Below are 24,494 nucleotides of genomic sequence, written 5' to 3'. Positions count from 1 at the left end.
TTCATAGTATTGTATGTCATAAAAAATGTTGTCAAAAATGCCATAGTATAGTATTTTCTAAAAAATGTCGTCATAAAAATGTCATCAAAATTGCCATTGTAAAGGATATCATAGTTTGTTGCAAGAAGTGTTACAAAGTTACATTTTTCATAGGCCATTAAGTATTGTATTGAATGACCAAAAAAGTAAACTTAAAAGTAATGCTGAACAAGTTTGTTATACTTGAGATTAATATATAATAAAATATTAATAAATATAAAATTCAAATAAAATCGGATTCGTATCAATGGCAGAAAGAATGTCTGAAAAATTCCTTCCTTCTGAAAATGTTTTTCATCCCACATGAGTATATGAGTATATGAATATTCACATATATGAGTGATTTTATGAGTGTTTCGGAACCCTCCACCCACCTTCGGCTGCCCGTCCAGCAACCCATTGAGCTTGGCCAGCGACCTCAGCGACAGGGCGTGAGGCAGTGACGCCTCGGGGTCCTTCCCCATCCTCCTGGCCCGGTGAGCGGCGCTCCGGCTGCAGTAGCACGACACCAGGAAACCCGACAAGATGGCACCCAGGAAGAAGGCCACCAGCACGCAGGCGATCAGCAGTGTGTAGTGGACGTTAGCACCGGCTCGCTGGTCCAGCTCTGGGAGGCGACGGACTCCTGGAAAAAGACAGAAAAGAGAGTGAAAAGCAGTACGAAAATGAAATAATGAACCAGTTAAAGCAGAGGAGACCGTCTTTTTGGTGCTTTTTGTAAACCCGAATCGACATGCAGCAATTACAACAACCAAAAAAAAAAACAGAAAATGTGCCACAAAAATATAAAACAAACATTACACATACAGAGTTTGTACAATATCCAGTGTTTGTGTACAGTGTGAGAACAAAAGGTTAAATGAAAGCAGAACTTGAAGCAACTTCCTCGCTGGATGAGGAAACATTTTGCTGAAAGGAGGTTGATGAAAGAGTGGAGGGTGAGGAGGAGGAGGAGGAGGAAGAACAGATGGGGAGAGGTGAGAGCAAGGTGAAAGGGAGGAAGAAAAGAAGAGGGTGAGAGACAGAGATGAGGATTGGACTTAATGAGAAAGAGGTGGTTCACAGGTGAGAAAAGAGGGAACGAAGATGAACGTAGAGGAGGTAAGATCTGGGGGGGAGTGATTGGATTGGAGGATGACAAAAGGATGGAGGGATGAGGAGGAGAGAGGAGGGGTGAGATGAAGGAGAGACGAGATGAAAGAGAAAGAGTTTATTGTTTGGCAGCGTTCGCCTCGTCAGGTCCAGAAACAACATCAAAGCCTCTCAGATACAATGACTCATCAGTGTGTCCAGCAGCGATACAAACACACAATCAGACACACACACACACACACACACGCAGCTCAGGATAGAAGGGATGATCAATACCGCGGCGATCGATACTTCACAGATAGTGCAAAAATGCTGATCATGTCGTTCAGAATGTTTAAGATCTTCAGCTTCTCTTAACCTGGATGTTTAAATACTGCATAGTGGCTGAAACATGCAGATTAATTAAAGGTCTCATAAGGTGAAAATAATACATTTTTATTGTGTTTTGTGGTTATAAACTTGAAAATTTAAAGTAAAAGCTGTTACGATGTGAAGTGGTTCACTTCTGTCCTCCCGATTTTACAAGCCGATAAGAATTTTAATTCTTTTCTATATAAAAACTGAGGAACGAACAGAATGAGCAGCGGCCTCACAGTCCACCAGGTTTATTTACTTTCTGAAGCTGCTTCTGCTAACTTTAAAATGTTCAAGCTATGAGCAAAGTTCACCAAATGTTCTGCTGCAAGAGTGAAAACAACAGTCTCCATGCACTCCCAGCATCTGAGGAGCTGAAAATCCAGTAGATTGTCTTTATTATTGATACAAAATAATGGAAAATCCTTAGTGTTAGCATGTTGTGTGGCTAATGTGGCTAATGTTACTATTAAATTTGATGGTATGCCCCCGGTCAGAGTTCTGTGGAAATGGTAAAGCTGAAGGACATTCAGCAATGGTGAAAACTTTCTTCTGAAACTCAAATAAACAAGAACTGTGTGATTGACTGAGTTTTTATGTTGCCTGTATTGCTTAAAGCTGTTGTCCGGAGTTTGAATCGCAGCGTCTCCCAAAACACTGTTGGTCCCACCCTCCCTCCCTCTGATTTCGCCCCTTTATTTGTGCACGCACGCAGTACATGAGAGAAGTGCCCGGAGTGCTGCAGCATCTCGCCTGTTTTGCTGTTTTCCCCTCTTCTACATTTAGTACATTTAGTAAATAATAAAGGAATTACGTTAGAATGCTGTATTGAGTCTAACTTGTCCTAATACCAAAATAACATGAATCTGCTAGGACGAACGAGTAAAGTTTCAATATGTGATTATACTCGTGTATCCCTCTCGATGACGTTGTTTATCAAACTTAGTGCATTTACGCGTGTATATGTGTTACACTGTTTATTTATTTCTATCTAGAGTTCAGAATTGCATGACTCCTCTGACGAAGAGTATGTCCCAGACGCCCCAACATCTTCCTCCAGAGGTCGGGCATCTAAACGAAGCCGTCAGGCGGGCTATGGAGGCCGTGGTCGGGGAGCGACGCGAGCACCCCGAGCCAAAAAACGTCCTGCAGTCTCTTGGCCTGACAAGCCGTGGTAACTTTTCTGGAAGTTGCTGAGCCCTGATGCTCTCTCCTCCACAAGCAAAACAAATGTGCGCCCGGTTGCGTAGTGCGTAGCTCGCCCACCTCTGCATGGGCTTGCTTGCTGTGCGCGTAACCGTTGATTGACAGCATGACAAAGCTGAAGCTCGAACTTGATTGGTCGGCAGCAACCGGCGCTTTTTGAAATAACATGGGGGTCTATGAGAGGAAGGCGGAGCTCAGGAATAAATTTTCATATCGCGTTATACTAACTTTATATTATAGTATCGAACTAGACTAACACATTTAAGCTTTGTTAAAAAATGATACATAAATTGAAAACAAACAGAAACTCCGGACAGCAGCTTTAAGTGCAGCCTAAACTCAGCTGCTGTTTAACGTCTGTTAGCTTCTCTCCTACTCTCTGTGCTCACATACACTACTGTTCAAAAGTTTGGGGTCATCCAGACAATTTCATGTTTTCCATGAAGACTCACACTCATTTATGGGCTAACATAACTGCACGAGGGGTTTCTAACTATCAGCTAGCCTTTCAACACCATCAGCTAGCACAATGTAGCATTAGAACACAGGAGTGATGATTGCTGGAATTCATACATATTTTGCTGATATATAGAAAAGCTCTGCTCTATAAATGACGGAGTTCTTAGGTAAAGGTTATTTTGTAATAATGTTTTTATGATCGTCTTTCCTTCAAATTAGAATTTTCTAATTAATAATAATTACCATTGCTACTGATACATTTCTGCAGTGTCTTAAGCTTTCTGATGTATCAAAAAAGTTCATGTAAAAAGCCTATGAAAATTTTCCCGTAAATATAGTCAGAGCTGTCATTTAAGCAGCATCTTGTGGCCATTCACGGTACTGCAGCTGAGCACACATCGCCACACTCAGTCATGTAAAACTGCAGCTCCTCTTGTTGTGTTTCTATTGTTTTTTTGTTGGCTTAAATCAGAGTTGGGCTGCGTCAGCGCTGAGTCACTGCAGCGCAATTCTGCCACTTTAACAGATGAAAGCTGTGACTTTCAGGTCGCTTTTGTTTGTCTTAACCTCTGTTTTATCCCGGAGGCCTGATTGAGCAGCGTTATTTCATTACGGTCGTCCTGCTTCACATTCACAGCGACACACTTTCACCTGGCAGCCGCCCAGTCCTGAGACTGACAGGTTGATTTAGCTCGCTGACACTCAGTGCAGTTTACACATTTTACAGCGAGCTTGTTTCAGGCCGCTGACAGGTCTAGGGAAACGCTTCCAACAGTCTGGGAAGATTTTACACGCTTCCACTTCAACCTTTTATTTCAGGATATGAAGCTAAAGACACCGTCCTCATTAGATGTTGATGATTATTTCTATAAAACAAACCTAAGGGGGTTAATGGGTAACGTGTGTTGGGATGATAACCTTAATTTCCATTCTAGGGACATATGAAAAGCTGCTATATTTATAGTCCTCATTAAATGACTGTGATCCTAATGGAATGTTTAGTGTATTTGAAACCCACTGCACATAAATTAACATAACCTGAACAGTTTATTTTGTAGAATATCTTATGCATGTGTTTTATTTTCAGTAGTTAAGCTTATTTTTATGTTTTATATCTGTGCGTGTTTTTCTCTAGAGATAAAAACATCTATCTATCTATCTATCTACCTACCTACCAATGAGCAACATATAGAAATATATTTAATCTCTTGTAGGTATGTTTTCAATGTATTTTGTGCAAATACTTTAATCTACTTTAACTTCAAAACTCACTGCTCAGTTAAAATGTCATGCTGTTTTTTTTTTAGAAATCACTAAAATTACACCATAAATCAAAGCAAGAAACTGTAAAAACAAACTTTCTCACAATCCTTGAACTAATCATCTGTGACACACCATTGTATCAGAAAATTTACCACATTCTAAGTGCAAAACCTTAATATTTTACCAAAATCCCTTTATTCTACATGTATCATCTAAAAATTCGCCAAAAACAAACCACTGAAACCGGAAAGATTTTGTACAAAAACGAAAGAGTCTGGGCTCCTCTACTTCTAGTTGTGGTTTTGCAGTTTCCAAAAAGGTGCAGGACTTCATATGCAGTCTTACAGTGAGTAAAAATAGATAAAATAAAACAGGAATTTAAAAAAACACACACTCAGAAATGGTGCAGAAAGTTATTGAAAGTAAGTGTATGGTGTACTTAGAGGAAAATAAAAGTTGTGTGCAGCCTTGCAGTTCTTTTGTGGTGGATTAATATGACCTTTGCTGAAGGTTTTCTGTGTAATAAATATGTGAAACTGTAAAAAAAAATCACGTTTATATAAATGTTTTATAACAAATAAGTTTAAAAGATACTGTCCAAGTTATTATTCTACCTCAGAAGTGAAAAATATAGAACAAATTTGCGATTATGACAGAGATCACAATGTTGATCTCCAAATATCCAACTTTTTGCTGCCACTTTTCAAGCTTTGCGTGAGTTTTGTTGTGAAATGAAACATGTTTAGGTTGTAGAGTCGCTCTAAGGAGCTGCTGACTCGGTGATTTATTATTTCATAGCTCAGTTAAATTGCTCAGACGGAGCTGCATGTCCCTGAAAAACTGATCAAAGGGCCCAAAAATACCCCCAGAAACACAAAGCTAATTTCATGCCCTGCGCTGTGGCTGCCCGTTCGGGGGGTTTATTTCCCGCTTCCCCTGTCGGTGCGGGACTCGAACTGGCAACCATCTCTAACCTCAAAGCCAGCAGCGCCCCGAGGCCTTAGAGGCTTCGCTTTGATACACGACACCACGGAACAAATTTGTCTTTTATGCAAAATGCTGTTGAAATAGAGCAGGCAGTCATTACACGTCCACTCAGGATTAACACACACACCCACACGTACACACACATCCCCCTGTGTTTAACAGAGACAATTTCATGTTCGTTATTTCCACTCTTTCATCTCCGTCCTTCACTCTGACAGTTATAAATAGGATGATGGAGACACACAGAGAAAAATATTATGCTAATTACAGCCCGACATGGAAATGTTTCTTTCTCTGCCCTCTCTCTTTGTTTCTTTCTCGCTCCTCTGTCAATTTGAAAGTTTCTCTTTCTCTGCTGTCAGCCTGAATTGTAAAAAGTTTGTGGCATCGGGGTGAAATCTTCTGGGTGATGTCTTTGCTTTTTGCTTTCTCTGTCACTGTTTTCTGTTTTCCGTCAGTCTAAAACTTACAGTATTCTTAACTTCACTGCTTTCTCAGCCTACATCTTCTTCCTCCTTTCATCTGTCAGACTCACATTTACTTTCCTCAGTCTCTCTCTCTCTTCCTGGCTCCTTGTTTTTCCTCCTCTCCACTTTCCTCTCGCTTTTTTGACTCAAATCAATATAGAAGTTCTCCCTGTCCGGGAAAATCGAATTAAATCAATCAAAGAAATTCAGCGAGAAGCCATAAGAGAGGCGATAAAAAAATGCTTTAGTAAGGCAAGATGTAATAAATGTACAGCAGACTGCAGCAAGGCAACAAGACGTGAAGGCATGAAGACAAGATAAAGACCTAAATAAACAGGAGTCAAATCAAATTTAAGATAAAGGAGGAATAATACTGTCCAGATTTGTGGACAAAATCCTAAAAAGATTATCAGGAATAGTGAGAACGTCCCAAACTGTATGTTACAGAACAACAAATCCTCAACTACACAGCATGTCCAGGTGAGTCATGTAAAAATCTGGTGCTTTAAAAGCTGCAGGGAGCTCAGACTTTTTGCCCCGACATACACTGTTTGGCCCTCACTTCCCTGAATCGCTACAACGAAGACGGAGAATGCAAGGTTAGTATGACCCATAGAGACACAATAGGCACATGATTGGGAAATACTGTAAGCTGAAATAATACAAATGCTGTAAGGTAAAGAAAATATCTATATATCCTAGTACAAGGCAGCATATGTGCAGAATCAAAATCAACTGTCCAGCTGGAACAGAAATTTGTGGTCAACACAACAAACTAGAATTCCAGATTTATGACAAGCTACTGTTAATTTCCTGAAACAACACACATTTTGTCCACTTCCTGTGCTGTCTAGATTTGCATATGGACCTCCTCTGCTTCAGATAGGCTCACTAGGTTCATTATCATCCATTGTGGCCATCAATAAACAGAAAGTAACACAGATAACATGTTATTTACAAGACCTCTTGTGGTCATGTGAATAAGTGTATGTAAAAACACCAGTGAACTTGCCACTCTCGAAGCAACCAAGTGGAGTTTTGCAACATAAAGAGTGTAACTTAACCCAAACCATGATCATTTTCTAAATCTTACCAAGAATCTGTGGTGCCTAAATGCAACCAAGTTTGATGCTGAAACTTGACAAAGTATTTCTGCTGTGTAAACTTAATCGAATAGTTTTGGTGTCCAGCTGTAACCAAGTTAGCCTAGCCGCGCTAGACAACCCACGGCAACGAATTTAATTCTCTGCCAGGGTGGGTCTAGTTACCCTCCATAAGGCTCGAGGTTGGATGCTCCTAAAACTGGCCCGACCAATCACCATGAAGTGTAGAGTCAGAAGGCGGGCGTAACTAAGTGACGACAGAGGCGCGACGATTCTGACAGAAACAACCAGCGCACAATAAACAGTTATTTTTCGACTCGGCTTTGGCCACAGCCCTTAACTCATCGGCTGCCAGCTGTTTTCAGAGCAAAGAGCCCCCTACTGCCAGAGTTTTTAAGAATTTTGACAGATTTTTCAAGATCTACAGAATATCAAGTTTTAAGACTACATAAACATTGAAACTGTCAAAAGAAAGTGTAGATTCTCTTCTTTCATCAGGAAAAAAAAGTTTGTTTCTAGCATTTTTGGTTCTAAAGTTATCGGCAGCAGAACATAGGGTAGTTTCAGCAAAAACACCTGTTTTTGACCAAAAAACAGAGATAACGAGCTTTTTGTACAGAGAGGCACATCAATCACTTAGTGACATCCCACACAACTAAACAGTTGCTTACTTATATGAAACAACAAAAACAACTCGGAAAAAGCATTTTGAGGTCAACTTTTTAACCTTTTGTTTGCTAAATCATTTATTTACAAACAAACAACACAAGTCAACATTTTGGTTCAGAACAATACATCTTACAAAATATAAACAATCTATTTTTAGGTGTGTGTGTGTGTGTGTGTGTGTCTGTGTGTGTGTCGGTGTGTGTATGTGTGCTCGCTCCAAACTCATCTGACTCGGCTTCGTCAGATGAGCTCAAGAGAGCAGTGGTGGCGAAACCGAAACTGAAAACTAGCGCGGCTTTGATCGCCAGCGGCTGTTGGCAACGGCACTTTTTGCTGTCGCCCCACCATGGTCACTGTCTTTGTCATTCTTTTGGCCCACCGCAACACTCTCACGTTTCAAAACTCCAGGATTTTCACCGACAAGCTCCGACAGACTATCCTGCAGCCCCCCCAGTCAAAAAACATGATTGACGTCTATAGACGTCATTGGCAGCGAACGTTCGGATTTTAATTGACGTCTATAGACATCAACGGCAGCGAATGAGTTAAAGATTTGAAGCTAAAATTCAACTTGAAAGATAAACAAAGGACGGCACTGAAGTGTTTCATTGAGAAGAAAGACGTATTTGGACTTATGCCGACGGGATATGGCAAATCCTTAATATACCAGTTGGCTCTGCTGGTTGGGAAGCTAATGGGACTTAGCCACAATCCGGCGCTCTAGGAACTACGTCAGCCTATTCGTTGCGCTGATTGGTTGTATACCTACCCAATTGCTGAAGAGTGATTTGAAAGACAACCTTTTAGCCCGCCTCCCTCCCTGTCAAGCGTTCCTAGACCCTTGTGTCTTAAGAGCTGGGTCTAGCGCGGCTAGGCTATAACCAAGTAGTTTCTGAGAATAAATTTATTCAATAGTATCGATATCTACGCTTAATCAAGTGGTTTTCCAGTAGTTTTAGTGCAGAAGCTTAAAGTAGGAGTTTAAACTTAAACAAGTAACTTCAGTGCCAAAGTAGTGTTGATAGCGTAAACTAAACCAAGTGGTTCTGATATCTAACCAAGTAGATTTGGGGTCTAAACTTAGCCAAATAGTCTCAGTGTCTAAACTCAACTTAGTTGTTTTTTGTGCCTCTATGAAACGAAGATGTTTTGGTGTGTAAACTTAACCAGACAGTTTCAGTCTCTAATCATAACCCAGTAGTTTTGTTCCCTAAATTTTAACCCAGTAGTTTTGGGGACTAAACTTAAATAAGTAGTTCTGATGCCTAAAATGCTTCCAGTAGTCTTGGCGCAGAAACTTAACACAGAGTTTAAACCTGAACAAGTAGCTTTGGTGCCTTAATTTATCAAAGTAGTTTTAGTAGCGTCAACTAAACCAAGTGGTGTTGACATCTAGACATAACAGACTAGTTTCTTTGCGTAAACTTACTTAAGTAGTTTTGGTGCGTAAACTTAACCAAGGACTTGCAGTACCTAAACCTAACCAAGTAGCTTTAGTGCATAAACTTAACCAAGCAGTTTTGGTGTGTAAGCTTAGCTAAGTTGTTTCAATGTCTAAACTTAACTGAATGCTTCTGGTGCATAAAAGTAACCAAGTAGTTTCAGTACCTAAACTTAACCAACTACTTGCAGTGCCTAAACCTAACCAAGTAGCTTCGGTCCTAAAATTAATTAAGTAGTGTTGGTGCTAAAACAAAATTGAGTAGTTTCTGCTCCAAAGTCATTTCTGTGCCTAAACTCCAGAGGAAGTTTGCACTCCTAATTTTGTGGTGTGTTTTTGGCATACAGTGGCAAAAAAGGCTTTCTGATTCTAAACTTGAACCAAGTAGTTTTGGTGTGCTAACAAATACATTCCAAATGCAAAGCAGTGAGTGAAACTGAAAGTCAAAAGAAGATTGAAGAGAAAAAATTAAACAATATATAATTTTGATCCAAGATGGTCCTCAAACTCAAGACTACTGACTGAAATTCCTTAAACCTACAAACGTGGACTTTTCTTTCTCTTTTTCAGTGAAAAAATTGCAGCTCGATTGTCCCTTTTAAGGCGGGCTCAGTAATCCTACTGGTTAAATTGTAAAATAATGATTCAGTGATGATGATAACATCCAAACATGTGTGGAACAATCAAAGGACATCTCTTCAAAATTATTGTTATCAAGCCTTTTCGAGATCTGAACCACCAACAAATGCTTTTGTTTCTCGGGTGAAGACAGTATGTAAAGAAAGCAGAAGCAGTAAGCAGAATCACTGACTCTTTGTGTCACTGGCACATCTGTCTGCTTTGCTGCACATGCATAAAATGATCTTAGTGACTGAGCTCAGACTTAAACTACATCAGAACCCGTGTGCGGCGTTTTAAAACTGAACTGTGGCTTTAAGGCCGAGGCGGACGCTCCAAACACCGAAGTCAAGCTCCAGAAACTTCTACCCTATTAGCATGCTCTCTCTCTCTACCGCTGCTCTCTCGCCCACACATTCCCCACAAGATCCATTGGTATTCACATGAAGCCCGACGCCAGTGACAGAGTCTGTACGAGGAGAGGGAGGCGGCAACGAGGAGGGCGAGAGAGAGGCGAGAAATGACAACGAGATGAAGGAGGGAGAGAGAGAAAAATGACAGACGTGGATTAAGGGAGAGAGAGAGAGTTAGAAATCAAAATGAAAGAGAGAGAGAGATGGAGGGAGAGTATGCGAAGAGCGAGCGAGGAAGAAAGAGAGACCTTGTCAAGTTTGACTTTTTCGCTTCGGCACTGAAAATGCTGGTAACACACACAATCCTTCCCACTTTAAAGGTCAAACAATTCACACCTGACACACACACACATACATCTGACACACACCTGCAGCTGTGTGTCAGGTATGTGTGTGTGTGTGTGTGTGTGTGTGTTTTAGGTGTGTGTGTGTGTGTGTGTGTGTGTGTGTGTGTGTGTGTGTGTGTGTGTGTGTGTGTGTGTGTGTGTGGAATAAGAATGAAGCTGTTTCTGTGCAGCAGCCTGGAAATTGCTGCTCTTCACCTCCTCCGTCAGTGCTTAGATTGTAATTTATTTTTTGAATGAATGACGAGACACATTTATGAGCTGTGTTAGAGTCTCGCAGCAGGAGGTGGTCGGGGTGGATGGAGGGTAAATAAAAGCACTCGCACCAGACTCCTTTCTGCACTGCGTGCAATGCCAAAGCAGAACCATAAAGCAGTTTAATAAATCTGGAGTTACTGCTTGTGGCTACTGTGCTGCATTTTGATGAACAAAAACAATTTACTGATGCAATCAGTTGCAATCACATTGTGTGTTTGTGGCTTGTCAAATATGTTAATTAGTACGGCTGTAGTGTCCAGGTGGACTTGCTAATTGGTTGGTTGACACGCACTCATACAAGCAAATTGTAATTGGTCAGACCATCGCAGGTGCATAAAGAGAAAAACACTTCATCAACAGTCTCATTGGATTAATCCAGGGTTTCACAAAGTGCGGGGCGCGCCCTCCTGGGGGGACGCAGAGGCATGACAGGGAGGGTGCAAGCGACTGAAAGAAAAAGGTCCGTCCAGGCAGAACTACTTAGCCAAACTACTGTTTTAATGTTGATCTGTTTTTCGTTGCGTACAACAACACTCAAACTGCGCTGTCATGGTAACTGTCCCCAAATTCATTCTGCTCTTCCCACGGTGATTAGCAATAGTTGCAGACAGTGAAGAAATATTTGACCAGGATGAAAATGAAAACAGAGTGGGAGACAAACAAGACACAACCTCCTGAAAAAAATTCAAGAAAATATGACAAGGCTTATCTTGCTCTTGGCTTCACAGTGAATGTTGTAGGAGGTGAGGACAGACCCCTGTGTTTCTATCAGAAAACTCTCGCAGTGGACAGTATGAGACCAAACAAATTAAGAAGACACATAGAGACATTACAAGTCACATCAAGATGCCACTTGACTTCTTTTAGAGAAAACTTAATGAAGCATTGCATAGTAAAAGCTGCATCAGTGAATGGCAAAAGCACAAGTAGTGTTATCAAGTCGCATACAGAAACTCCAAATGATGAATTTAGGAGTTAATTAACAGGGATATATTCAACCAGAGAAAATCTCGGTGGACTGACTGTTAAACCAATCAATCAACTGAAGGGGAAAAAAATTGCATTTTATCTGTAGATGTACTAAATGTTTCACAGCACACTGAATGCTCACTAAATTTTAAATCAACTTACAGAGCTAGTATTTGCAGAAAGTTTAAAGCTTTTTTTAAAATACTGAAATGACAACATACTTGGAGTGGACCAGTGTACGCCAACTCATATTCATACGATGTCTGCAAATTAAACTATATCAACTGGTGATTCCTGCACAAGATCTATTGAAATATTGATGTTTTGTCAGGTTGGCTGTTGACCTGTGATATATAAATTGCTGTTTGCAAAGTTTCTATTTGAGAAAAGTGCAGCCACACGGATGATTTCTTTGACAATGTGTCAGCTAGTTTGGAGACAACTCCAAGCAAACATTTAGTAAATGTTAAATAAGCGAGACCTAGCAGTCTCCAGGTTGTAAAAAATTGGGGATGTTCACAGGTAGTCTGTTCCTTCCACCACCAAAAATAATGGATTACTCCTAGAAGACTGTCCATATAGTGCTTTTACCCCAAGTGACAGCAGTGATTGTATGACCAAGCATCGAACAGGAACTTGCTGACAAGACAGGTATTTTTTTTTTTCTCTCCCTGGGAGGACATTAGTTTTGAATGCAAACATAAAACTCCACATGGCAACTGTGGCCCAGCTTGGATTCTGTTTGTTTTGACTGTCTGCTACTTATTTGCTACAAATCAAGGATTTTCTGGGATCCAAACTTGGCAGTAGACCCCAACCTTAAGTCCTGCAAAAGTATGGTGAAGCTAATCAAGATTGGAATTAATATATTTTAAAATATTAGATGTTTATTTTTACCACAGGTTATGTTGTGGGAAGAAAATATATCTAGTACTGGCTCAAAAAACAAATTTTAGTGATTTGTCAACCCATCCATCCATCCTGAACTCCTTCCAATGCAGAGGCTGTGGGTGTACAACAACTTACTCTGATCAAAATTGCCACCTTTACCAGATGTGGATTGGAATAAGATGTTTTGAAAAGACAGTCTCATTTCACTGGGGTTATATTATCAAACAACACATGAAAAAAGACCTAAGATCAAGGTAGCAGTGTCTAAAGAAGATAAAGCCTTGAGAAGGACAAACATCCTGACTGGAGGACCAAGAACAAGTTGATGGTGGTTTTGAGGAGTTTGAAAGTTAAAACCAAACCTCACTGCAACCAGTTACACTTACTAGGAACTCTCTGTTCCCAACAGAAGAAATTTCGTGTCACTCCAGTTATTCAGTCCGTACGATTAAGCTCCACATTAGGTCCTGATGGGGTGGCAATGATGATGATGATGATTGTAATGGTGATGGGGTGGGAAGTACCACTAGATGTTCCCTCGGTGGTGTTAATGGACTGTTAACTCGACCTTATAATGGCCGTATTCTCTGTGTCCCTTGCATATTTGCAGATGTGCACTTTATTCTCTGATTTCACAGGGAGCTGCATCACAGTCCGATCCGTTTAGGTGGAGAGTTTTTGAGTAAAAGCTAGCAAAGCTCTCAAAATGAGCAGCTTTAGCTCCTGAATCTAAAGGACCAAAAACTGAGGGAGCAAAAATTCACAGTTTCATATTGGCACCAAACTTCCTGCATAAAAAAACAAAACAATGTTGACACCTGAATTTTATTGCTTGCTGCCATTTTTGTCAATCATAAAATCCCACAATTGACTTTAGAAAGGCTGGGTGACACGCCGGTAGATGCAAGAGACAATATCTACTGAGAAACCCTTTATAACTTTCAAACATAAAGTAGGGTTCCTTTGTGTTCAAATAGTTTAGGCTAAATTTACAGAATACACTAGTGATTATTCACCTGTGTAACATCACAAATGATTCAAAATTGTGTCACCTCTCAACAATAGCATTATTGTTAGCAATCAAAGGAAAATACAAAGACTATATTAAAAACACAGGCCCTAAAGCTGGAAACTCAATGAGGCAAAAGTGAGTGAAGTGATCACTTCTGCACAATTTATAAACCCTGTAATCATTTAAGCTAATCTGAGTACACGTGATATTCAGTTAGCCTAACATGAGCTGTGAACACTAGAACTTCGTACGATTTGGACCTATGGGTTGTGTCTATCTGCATGTTTGCATCATGGCTTCAGAACTTGGAAAAGAACTGCCAAAGAAACTTAAAAATCTGACTGTGAGATTTGATGAAGATGGAGAGGGATATAGGAAGATCAACTAAAGATTGAACGAAATACAATGGTAGCAGTAATGAGGAGATATAGAAAGCGTACCACTAATCAGTGCTGCAGTGGTCGTCCTACTAAAATGACACCATGAACAGTGAACTTCCCTCACACTCTATCTCTGAAAAACAGATGGGCAGCTGCTTTAGATGTGTCACAGAAGTTGTCAATAGAAATCAGAGTTTTCTGTGACAGTTCAGACAGTGTGGAACGCATTCTACATGGACATGCCAAGCACGCTCTTCTGCACAACACCGCAAAACGAAACTTTACTAACTAAAATGAAAAGAGGCCTGATGAATGTTGGCAGCAGTCAGATAAATCCAGGATAAATTTGTTCAGCTCAGATGGAGTCCAGCATGTTTGGTGTGAACCTGGTCAGGACTACCACAGCGAATGCATAGGAGTCATTCCACGAAACCGGTGCCTTTTCAACTTTGAAAATGTAAAATTTAAACTATATTTAATTTTTATTTTTTAAGTAGCCAGGAATCACAGAAGGTCTAAAATGACAGGAAACTATATTGTGCCATCTCAGGCTGTGTTATTTAATATTTGTTAATTATGTCAAATCCTGTTACTGTGGAAAGGTAACAGGGTTGACAGTAACAGGGTTGACCATTTTAAACTAATTTGCTTGTAGCTAGCTAAAATAAATGCTAGTTAAAGTGCAAGCTATGTACTTTGAAAGATAATTACTTGTAGATATTGATTATATTTTGAAAAATAGAAAATTGATTATGTTTATATGTTAAAAACTGGTAACAGGATTGACGTTGTATGCTTGTCCCCCTGGTTAAACCTTGAAAAAACTTCAAAATACCAAATCAGAGATGAGAGAAACTTACTTGTCAATGAGCTGTTAGCATCCTGGTTCCGAGATGATGCAACCTCCTTTAAATCCTGTCAAATCTGGAATGTACGATTATTTTTATAGGGTTTTTTAGTTAGGGTAACAGGGTTGACACGAAATCAGGGGACGCCGATAAATTGGTAATTTATAATGGTTAATATATATTATTATTACCAAAAAGACTGTTTTAAAATAAGATCATACTTTAAACTACATGTAAATGTAAAAATTTTAACATTTTGCCTACATTTTACAAATGAAAAGTCCTGTACACATACAACAATAACAGTGAGGGACAGGCCAAAAACCTCACCCTTTTCAGCATGAAAGTAATTTAAATTAATTAAAATAACATTTCACTGACTTTAATTTGATGTTATATTAAGGAGAGAAGACAGGGTAATGTTATATTTTTAAATGAAATATTAATTTGTTGTTATCATAATTGTATGACTGATTATTTCTTGGGGATGCAAAAGGCACCGATTTCATGGAATGACCCTCAGTCCTGACAGTGAAGCATGGAGGTGGGAGTGTTATGATATGGCGATGCATGAGTGCAAAAGCTGTTGGAGAGATGACATTTATAGATGACACCCTGCACACCTGTGGAATAATCAAAACACTTTCTGACAATTTGACTTCCAGTTTGAGGAAGTTTAGCAAAAAAGGAATTTTTAAGAACGATACAGATTTAACAAACACTGGCAAAATCACAAAAGAATTTTCTATAGAAGATGAAAGTGACAACCATGACCTGGCCAAGTATGTGAACTGACAGAGGTCCAATTGAAGATTTCTGGGGTCCTTTAAAAAAAAGGTAGAGTAAAACAAACCCTCCAGCAAAGAGGGTAGGTAAGAGAGTAGCTAAAAAAAATTGCCTCTGAAGAAAGACAGAAATTTCTCTGAACACTCTATCCTCCTTGCCAAGGAGGATTGAGTCTGACATCAAAAAAATAAAGATGGATGTATGAAGTATTGAGAGAAAAAACAGATTTAAATAATGAAAGCTGTACTGACTTCTGTTGCATTGAGTTCCGACTTTGGGGCCCTAATGGCATTTAATAGTGTCTCGATTGGGACATTTAATCCCATACTCTTTCTATTATAATTCTGATCACATGAACATAACTTAAACACACGCTTTTCTGCTAGTGTATGTGTGAATTCCCCTATACGCCTGCCGCAGACTTTTAGTTTGGGTTTAAAAGCTGCCATTTAGTGTCTACATTATCCAGACGCACATAATGGGAGCTGAGGGAAAAAGCATTAAACCCACTCAGAGGTGGAAATTCACTTAACTTCATAATGGTTTTGTTCTGGCTCTTCAGAAAGAGTGAGTGTCTAAGTATATGTAAAATGTCCTCTTCGGGCTTTAGCTTGGTAATTTAAGAAATGCAGCGGTTGCTCAAGGAAGCACTACAAAAGGTTTTTCTTTTTTTTTTATCACTGATGAGAATGAAGTGAACTTTTCAACTACGCCCTTTTCGACCCATTTATCTCCAAACTACATTTAGCACCTAAACACTCGTGCACACACAGCTTGTTTAACATTCTTTCTTTTTTTTTTTTTATGATTCATTAGCTGCTTTCCATTGCAAATTTTATGAAAGCATACAGATGAACATGGACACTAATTCACGGATCCATTCAGTATCTTTAAAATATCTAAGTTGCCCTCGCCAAGTTCTGTGTTAGATTGTTATTTTTTGCCACAAGAAAAACAATATTTATCATATTTGGTTCCTTGTGACTTGTTCCTTCACCCCAAAATCAAATTCAGTTTGAAAAGGTGACATTTTGACACAGTTTAGGACATTCAGCACTCATCACAGATGGTGTTTCACATGTTACAAGCGTTGCAGGCGCACTGGGAACTGTGTATTACTGCACACAGAGCTTACTTCAGTGGTGGCCAATTTTAAATCAGGTTTGGGATTTCATTTTTATTGGCACAGTCTCTGAATTTTTTTGATCTCACTTGGCACAGAGCTGGATTTAGGGCATGGTTAGCCTAGCTTAGCACAGACAATAAGGGAAGGTTCAATTCACAGAACGCCTCACACCTGACCATCTTCAATTTGACTGATTTTTGAAATAAAAAGTGGTGAATATTGATTGAGCTGACCATGTGTAAAATTTGGGGTCATAAGTAGGTACACTTTTGAGTTAAAAAGTCTTAAAGAAACTGGGATCATGTTGATTTTTGCATCTGTGGATCAATGTTTGAAGTGCCATAACTTGGGAAATAATGTAGCTGGAGTCCTGAAATTTTTCAGGCTCACTGATATGCACATGTGAGCTTCATATGTACAACCATGCCTTGGTAGATTAATACAAACTAGTTGTATGATGGTAATTTCTCAAGTTATGACACTTCAAACATTGCTCCATAGAAAACAATACAAAAATCGACAACACAATCAACATTCAGCACTTTAAAAAAAATCTGTCAAACTGAAAAAGGTGAGGTGCCATTCAGTGAATTGAGACCCTTCTCTTTTTTCTTTCTTTATGCCAAGCTAGGCTAATTAATGTTACCCATGACACCAAAATTTTACATGTTTTACTTAATTACATACTCAATTCAATTCAATTCAGTTTTACTTATATGCCACCAATTCATCTCACAGCACTTCACATAGTAAGAAAAAGACCTTATGGACTTCAAACAAAGAACAGAGAACCCAACAATCCAAAGTTTTTTCTCCATGAGCAAGGAATCAGTGAGGAACAATTATGAGATACTTTAGTTTGGAGAACTCAGGTGGAATGATCCATAAATAACTAGCCTGACTCCGTAGAAACACTGCTAAAGCATGCAGATAATTAAGTTGTAACTCATTTATTTAACCTGGATACAAAGAGAAATGTGGAATTTGTGGAATTACGTGCTGGAACTATTTCGTATTGAGCAGCAGCATATCCATCCGCTCAGTCCTCCTGTGCAGCGTCTCCTGGCAACCTCAGTGGAGAGTTGAAGAAGCTGCACAGAGTTACTGCATCACTCTGATAACTCATCAGTTTCTTTGTCCTGGATTCTCTGACATCTGGACAGAAACCAGCTATATATAATGTGGGAGGAAAGTTTCTGGTTCAGTCATTAGAGGTGTTGCTTCTACACCACAACAAACACTGCTCGCTTATTCACGTACATATTATGTATAATAACAATAATTCACTCTTTCTGTCAGAGCCACACACACACACACTCAGACATCTGATAGTGTGAAACGCCTCCAACTGTGTGCTTCCTTGTTGTTGATTGATTCCTACCGAGCACCATGTTGTGTTTTTATCGACCAGGTCAATCAATGTGGGCGTCTCACTGCGTGTGTGTGTGCGTGTATGTGTGCATGTGTGTGTGTGTGTGCGCGTACATGTGAGTCAAAGGAAATACGGACTCTTGATTAGCTGAGTCAATCAAGACTGATGAGGCAAGGTCAGCAAAGAGACAGCAGAGAAAATGTTCACACTCAAACTCACACAGGCGGTTGCACCTTTGTGAGAACGCCCGCAGACTAATGAAGTCCCGAGGAACTGAACTGTGGCCTAAATTTGAACTAAAAAAACATGTCTCAACCCTCAAAACGCCTGTTCAAGTTGTGGGGAACAGACAAACTGTCCTCAAATTGATGGTTTTGAACTAATGTTTGTGTACACAAACATAAAAGAGACACATACACACTTAGAGAGATGTTTTCATTGTTTTTTGAGGACATTACACTGACTTCACTGTATTTTCTGAAGCTAACTAACTGAACTTTAGCTGGACCTAAGTCTTTACCTGTGTTTTCATGTCTTTGTTGTGGTGTTTACATGTGTTTACTTCTGTCCTGCTCTCTGTGCTCGCACATACTGTATTTTAAAACAGCTGAATTTACAAAAAATCTGCTCTGATTCATTTGTTATCAGTTTCTGTTGTCAAGATTTTGAAAGAATGACTCATTAAGGCTACAACTTAACCAGCAGTCACTTTAGAGCCATTTCCAAGCTGCTGCTTTGCACCATTAAAATTTCATAACTGCAGTGTTGTCTGACAAACTCAAAACAGATGCAGTACTGACAATTCCATGTAAAATGATCGCTCAGAGAAAATATTGGAAATCATAGAAAGTCCTGGTCTCACAAATTAACTTACGTCTGTGTCAGCTGCCGCACAGATGCAGAAAGAGTTTTCTTCCTGAAGGGAATGTAGCTGCTTATTTGCATTTACAGCTACAGACACTGAAACAACCTGTTTAGAACAAGACTAAAACCAGGAGCTGTACATGCATCCATCCATCCATTCTCTATACACCGCTTTATCCTCATTAGGGTTGCGGGGGGTGCTGGAGCCTATCCCAGCTGACTCGGGCGAAGGCAGGGGACACCCAGGACAGGTCACCAGTCTGTCGCAGGGCTACATATGCAGACAAACAATCACACTCATATTCATACCTACGGGCAATTTAGAGTAATCAATTAACCTCAGCATATTTTTGGACTGTGGGAGGAAGCCGGAGTGCCCGGAGAAAACCCATGCATGCACAGGGAGAACATGTAAACTACAGGAGTTGTACAGTTATAGTGAAATCTTTGTAGTATTTTGAGCTGAAAAGACATACTCTGGGGACATGTGAGACTTTAGCACTGAAAGAACAGGACTAAAACCAGGAGTTAAACCGTGATAGTGAAATAAACCACCTTGCGGTATTTTGAGCTAAAAAGACACATTCCGGGGGCATGTGAGACTTAAAATAATTTCCGAAAAAGGGGCAAAATACGGGACTTTTAAAACAATTTGACTGAAGCTACTTCAATGTGTCCCATTTTGCAGCATATTTGAGTTATCCGCCTTGTTGCCAACAACAGGAGAGGAGGCAGATGGAAAATATTTACCATGTCCTTCATTTTGACTTGTGTTAGATTGTCAGCGCCACCATGTAGGACAAAATACTCAGGTGGCATAGGGTTTTCATGATGAAGGTCAGTGACCTTGAATAGACAGAATATTTTCCCATGACTGGTGGATCCCTATGGTCAGCTGCTGACACAGTTGAACTACTTTTAATACCAGTACTGTTAGCAATGAGCTTGGATCGTTTTTCTGTTTTCAAGTTGCCTAAACCAATACCTCTGCAGATGGTCGGTATCAGTCAAAAACCAGGGCAAGATGTAAAGTAATCAAGGTAGCATCATCTGTTTGCAGGCTTATCCAGGTTTATGAACTCAGGATATAATGTTTTCATGCATACAACTAAAACAGGGTACTTCTAAAACCCTCATCATAACAGGAACGGTAAAGTCCTGGTAATCTGCTATGTACACTCATTTATGTCTGCACAACATGACTAATAAAACTATACGCACAAGTGGCCACTCATCCAACCACATGTACACAAACAGCAAGAAAAGCAATCAGCAAGGCTAGACTCAAATCAGCTCAAAGTGTGTGTGTGTGTGTGCGCGCGCGTGTGTGTGTATGTCTGTGCGCACGCTTCAGTTACATCAGCTGCCATCACAGCAGCAGGGAAGGAAAACATTCAGCTGACATTAAGGAAAACTATCAGACAGTCACACACACAAGCGCTGATTAACTGAACAATGTGTTTACTGGTGGAATGCCTGATGACTGCCACCAGCACTACAACACAAGAGCACTTGTCAATGATGTCCCCAAACATTGTTATTTCACTCACAAGTCTGACTGTCTGGATGTAGACTGTGTGTATAAGTCTGCTGCTATACCATTCTGAAACCCCTCCTTTAAACCAGGAACCAACAACCTCCAAGCAGAAACCTACATGCTGAAAATGGTCAACTTTGCCAAAGATTTGGGTACCACAAAAACAGGCTTGGTTGTTTCAGTTAATTATGATAACATTCACTTCCCTGTGCGCACGATGCTTTGCCAAAATAATCCACTGACACTACTTTGAAGGGGGCACAGTTACTGCATCCTGGACTTAACACCTTCCAAAATGACTGCGATTGGTTTAAAGAAATGGTGCATAGGTTCATTGGTTAAATTTAAAATAAAAATGAATTATTATTATTAAGTTACATTAAATTAAATGAGGTTTAATAATTTCAAAATCCCCTTTAGCCAAGAAAACAACAACCTTCAAGCAGCAACATACACACTTAAAAAATTCTAAATTTTCCTGAAGATTTGGTAAATGCTCTATATTTATATAGCGCTTTACTATACCTGAAACGATACCCAAAATGCTTTACACATTCACCCACTGATGGCAGAAGCTGCCATGCAAGGTGCTAACCACGACCCATCAGGAGCAGTTAGGGGTTCGGTGTCTTGCTCAGGGACATCTTGACATGAGCTCTCCAGGCCAGGATCGAAACGGCAACCCTCCGGTTACAAGACGGCCACTCTACCCACTGAGCCATGCCACCCCATCCAGGATTTGGATTGTGATTGGTCTTTTCTGTGAATTATTTTAATGACTACATTTTTTCAAGTTTATAAAGATCCCCTTTATTACAATGCAAGCTCAGAGGTCTTTTCCACCTGTGTGCAAGGTGTTTTACTAAAATAATTTCCCTGACACTATTTTGAAGGGGCACAGTTGCTGCCCCTGGGCTCAGCGCCGTCCAAAATGACTGTGATTGGTTTTAAGAAAGGCAAATAAACTAGAACATTTTTACCCATGTGTAGTACAATGACAATGTGGTTCAGCCAAACCAGATAAGCTAACAATTTAGCCCACCAGCTAACATTATTCAAACTTAGCGTTAGCAACACACATTTGAAGACAGAATGGTGCACAGATTGTGACTTGAACCGTGTGAACTCCAAGCAGTTTCTGTGCTGTTTTGATTGTTTAAATCACATTTTCTAGTCATTGTGGGCTCATTTTTCACTGCAATATAAAGTCCTGCACCTAAATGGAAACACAAGACTGACCAGGAGACTGTTCAGCAGCATCTGGACTGAGATATGAATGACTAATTCCTATCAAGTTCTGTCAGAACTTTAAGGCAATTTGGGTTTTTAGCCTTGAGTTGACATGACCTGCTTTGTAATCAGACAACACGAGCAACTAATCATGTGATCACAAGAGTTCAACTATATCCGTTTGGAGAGTTCAGTGTAATCAAATCACAGATCATGGATTCTGCTTGAAAAGGTGAGATCATTTGATCTGAACAGGTTGCCCAACCCGACACACAGCAAACGTAAACTACTGTTAACTGTAGAAGAAAATGACATTCAGTAAAAGGTATGATTTCATACTGTAATGACACATAAAACACTTGAATACATTGGCATTTTATAGATTCTTTACATAGGAAATGTTGCATTTTATATTTTTCTTATTGTTTTTTTATTTACTGCACATTTTTGCTGATTTGTCTGTATTTATGGTGGTGGGAACTGTACTCTTTCTGCTGTAACAATCACATTTCTCCTCAGAGATTAAGAAAGTATTTCTATTCTATTCTACTCTAACAACTGGTCCAACTTTCAGACCATTTTGTACAACTCGTACGTAGACTGCTGTTCAAAAGTTTGGGGTCACCCAGACAATTTCATGTTTTCCATGAAAACTCACATTTTTATTCATGTGCTAACATAACTGCACAAGGGTTTTTTAATCATCAATTAGTCTGTCAACACGATTATCTAACACAGTGTAGCATCAGAACACAGCAGTGATGGTTGCTGGAAATGGGCCTCTGTCCACCTATGTAGATATTCCATTAAAAATCAGCCGTTTCCAGCTAAAAGTCATTTATCCCATTAACAATGTCTACATTGTATTTCTGATTATTTTAATGTTATCTTCACTGAAAAAAATGCTTTTCTTTCAAAAAATATGGACATTTCTAAGTGACTCCAAAATTTTGAGTGGTAGTGTGCACACCTCTAGGTGGAGCTGCAAAAACTGGTAGAACATGCGACTTCCTGGTAAAAATACACATGTACTGTAAAATATGTGTACTGTCTGTTCCGTTATTTATAATTGAAATCTCCCTGTCATCACCTAATGCAGGCTGGATGCTCGTTAGCAACAAACGGCCGGCTGAAATCCATCCAGCGAGGCTGCTTTTAGTCTTCGCCTCATTTTGCTTGGCGCCGGGAGAGGATGAAGACAATTAGCGTCAATACAACCGCTTTTGGCTGCTTCCTAACACCTCTCATCCCCGCCTGTTCGGTATGAGCCGCACAACACACTCAGTCCATTTGTAAGAGCTCCAGCTCATTAAAAAGCACTTTAATACGCTATGATGGCTCTTTTGCCTGCTCACACACACACACAACACACACACACAGCAATTGGCAAACACATGATCACACGCACTTAACAACACTTCTGCGTGACGCACACACGCTCTTGTTCTTTCCGTTGCACGCGGAAGCACATCAGAAACACTCGTACGGAATAATCACACTCTTTGTCTCGTTGTTACACACACACACTGTAATTAGGATATCGTCTCATATGGAGAGCTGAGAGCTGAGAGCGAGCCTGTTGATTTCCACAACGGAGATAAAGAGTGCATTAATTAATGCCTTCCTGCGCTGCGACAATACAATGAAATTTGCCTCCTAATGCAGGTCAAAACTTTAGATTAAAGCGAGCACGGAGGACTGTAAAGCAGAAGTTTCTTAATTTAAAGACAAGATAATGACAGAATAGCGGATTGGACTCCATGTACAGTGCAGTCTGTGTTATTAGAGGTTCAAAAGTTCATTCTGGTGCTGATTATCAAAGGAGGGCGGTGATTTTTTTAATTATATATACTATATGGTTGAAAAATAGTTGATTGTAATAAGGGAAAGGTTGATTTTCTTAATGACTTGCAGACAGTGCTGCTGTGGTAGGTGGAGGTTGTACAAAGCCTGCAGAGAATACTAAAGGTGCGGCATCAAACCTATGTGAAAGTTCAGAAATCCAAGCAGTTTCTGGGTGTTTTTAATCACATTTTTAATCACTGTGGGATCATTTTTTACTGCAATATAAAGTCCAGCACCGCTATGGAAACAGAACAACCATGACTAGAAGTAAAGAGAACTCAATGAAGTGTATGACACGGTTAGAACACCATAAATCCTTGAAAAATTTGAAGCTGCATTTCTTTTATTGTGTATTTAATTAATACCTGGACTCAAAAGGTGTTACAAGTATGAGAAAAAATGGTGGCTGTACAAACTATAGTTATTTTACTACTTACATTTGCATTTGTTTTCCAGACTCATCTCTTATCTGATTTATGTAAACACTGCCTGCAGTTCAGCCAAAAGGTCTTGGAATTTTTGTCAATAAACTGCCTTTTTTTTTTTTTTTAAAGAATCTGGATAATGAAAATAGTACATTAATGTAAAATTTGCAAATGAAACATTCAGAAAAAAGTGACCAAAGATTTAAATGATGATATATCTGCTTATATAACATCTGAAATATATTCTATTTAATCTTAAATTTTGTTACACTGGTCAGTGGAATAGAATGTCACTGACAAACATTTCAAAGCTGTTGGAAAGCTGAAAATCTGATGACTCTACTGTGTTTTTACAGTTTCTGGCTCTGATTGATGTTGTAATTTTGATCATTTTAAAAAAGAACAACATGTTTTTCAAACCCGTCAAGAGGTTTGGGCGTTCAGGGGGTTAATGCATTTAATTTCATTTGTTTTGCATTCAATTAACACACTTTTT

General features: G+C 39.6%; 1 protein-coding gene across 2 annotated transcripts in view; it reads right to left on the bottom strand.

The window, feature by feature from the left end:
• LOC110961271 (semaphorin-6D-like) overlaps positions 1-24,494 on the bottom strand; it is a 284,544-nt gene that overhangs the window by 16,453 nt on the left and 243,597 nt on the right. For both annotated transcript variants that reach the window (XM_051956008.1, XM_051956007.1), the window contains exon 21: positions 414-664. In XM_051956008.1, coding sequence (XP_051811968.1) covers positions 414-664 — 251 coding nt within the window. The remainder of the gene's footprint in view (positions 1-413; positions 665-24,494) is intronic.

The sequence above is a fragment of the Acanthochromis polyacanthus genome, chromosome 11, assembly GCF_021347895.1.
Source record: "Acanthochromis polyacanthus isolate Apoly-LR-REF ecotype Palm Island chromosome 11, KAUST_Apoly_ChrSc, whole genome shotgun sequence".
Classification (NCBI taxonomy): Eukaryota; Metazoa; Chordata; class Actinopteri; family Pomacentridae; genus Acanthochromis; species Acanthochromis polyacanthus.
This window is presented reverse-complemented; position numbering and strand designations above follow the sequence as displayed.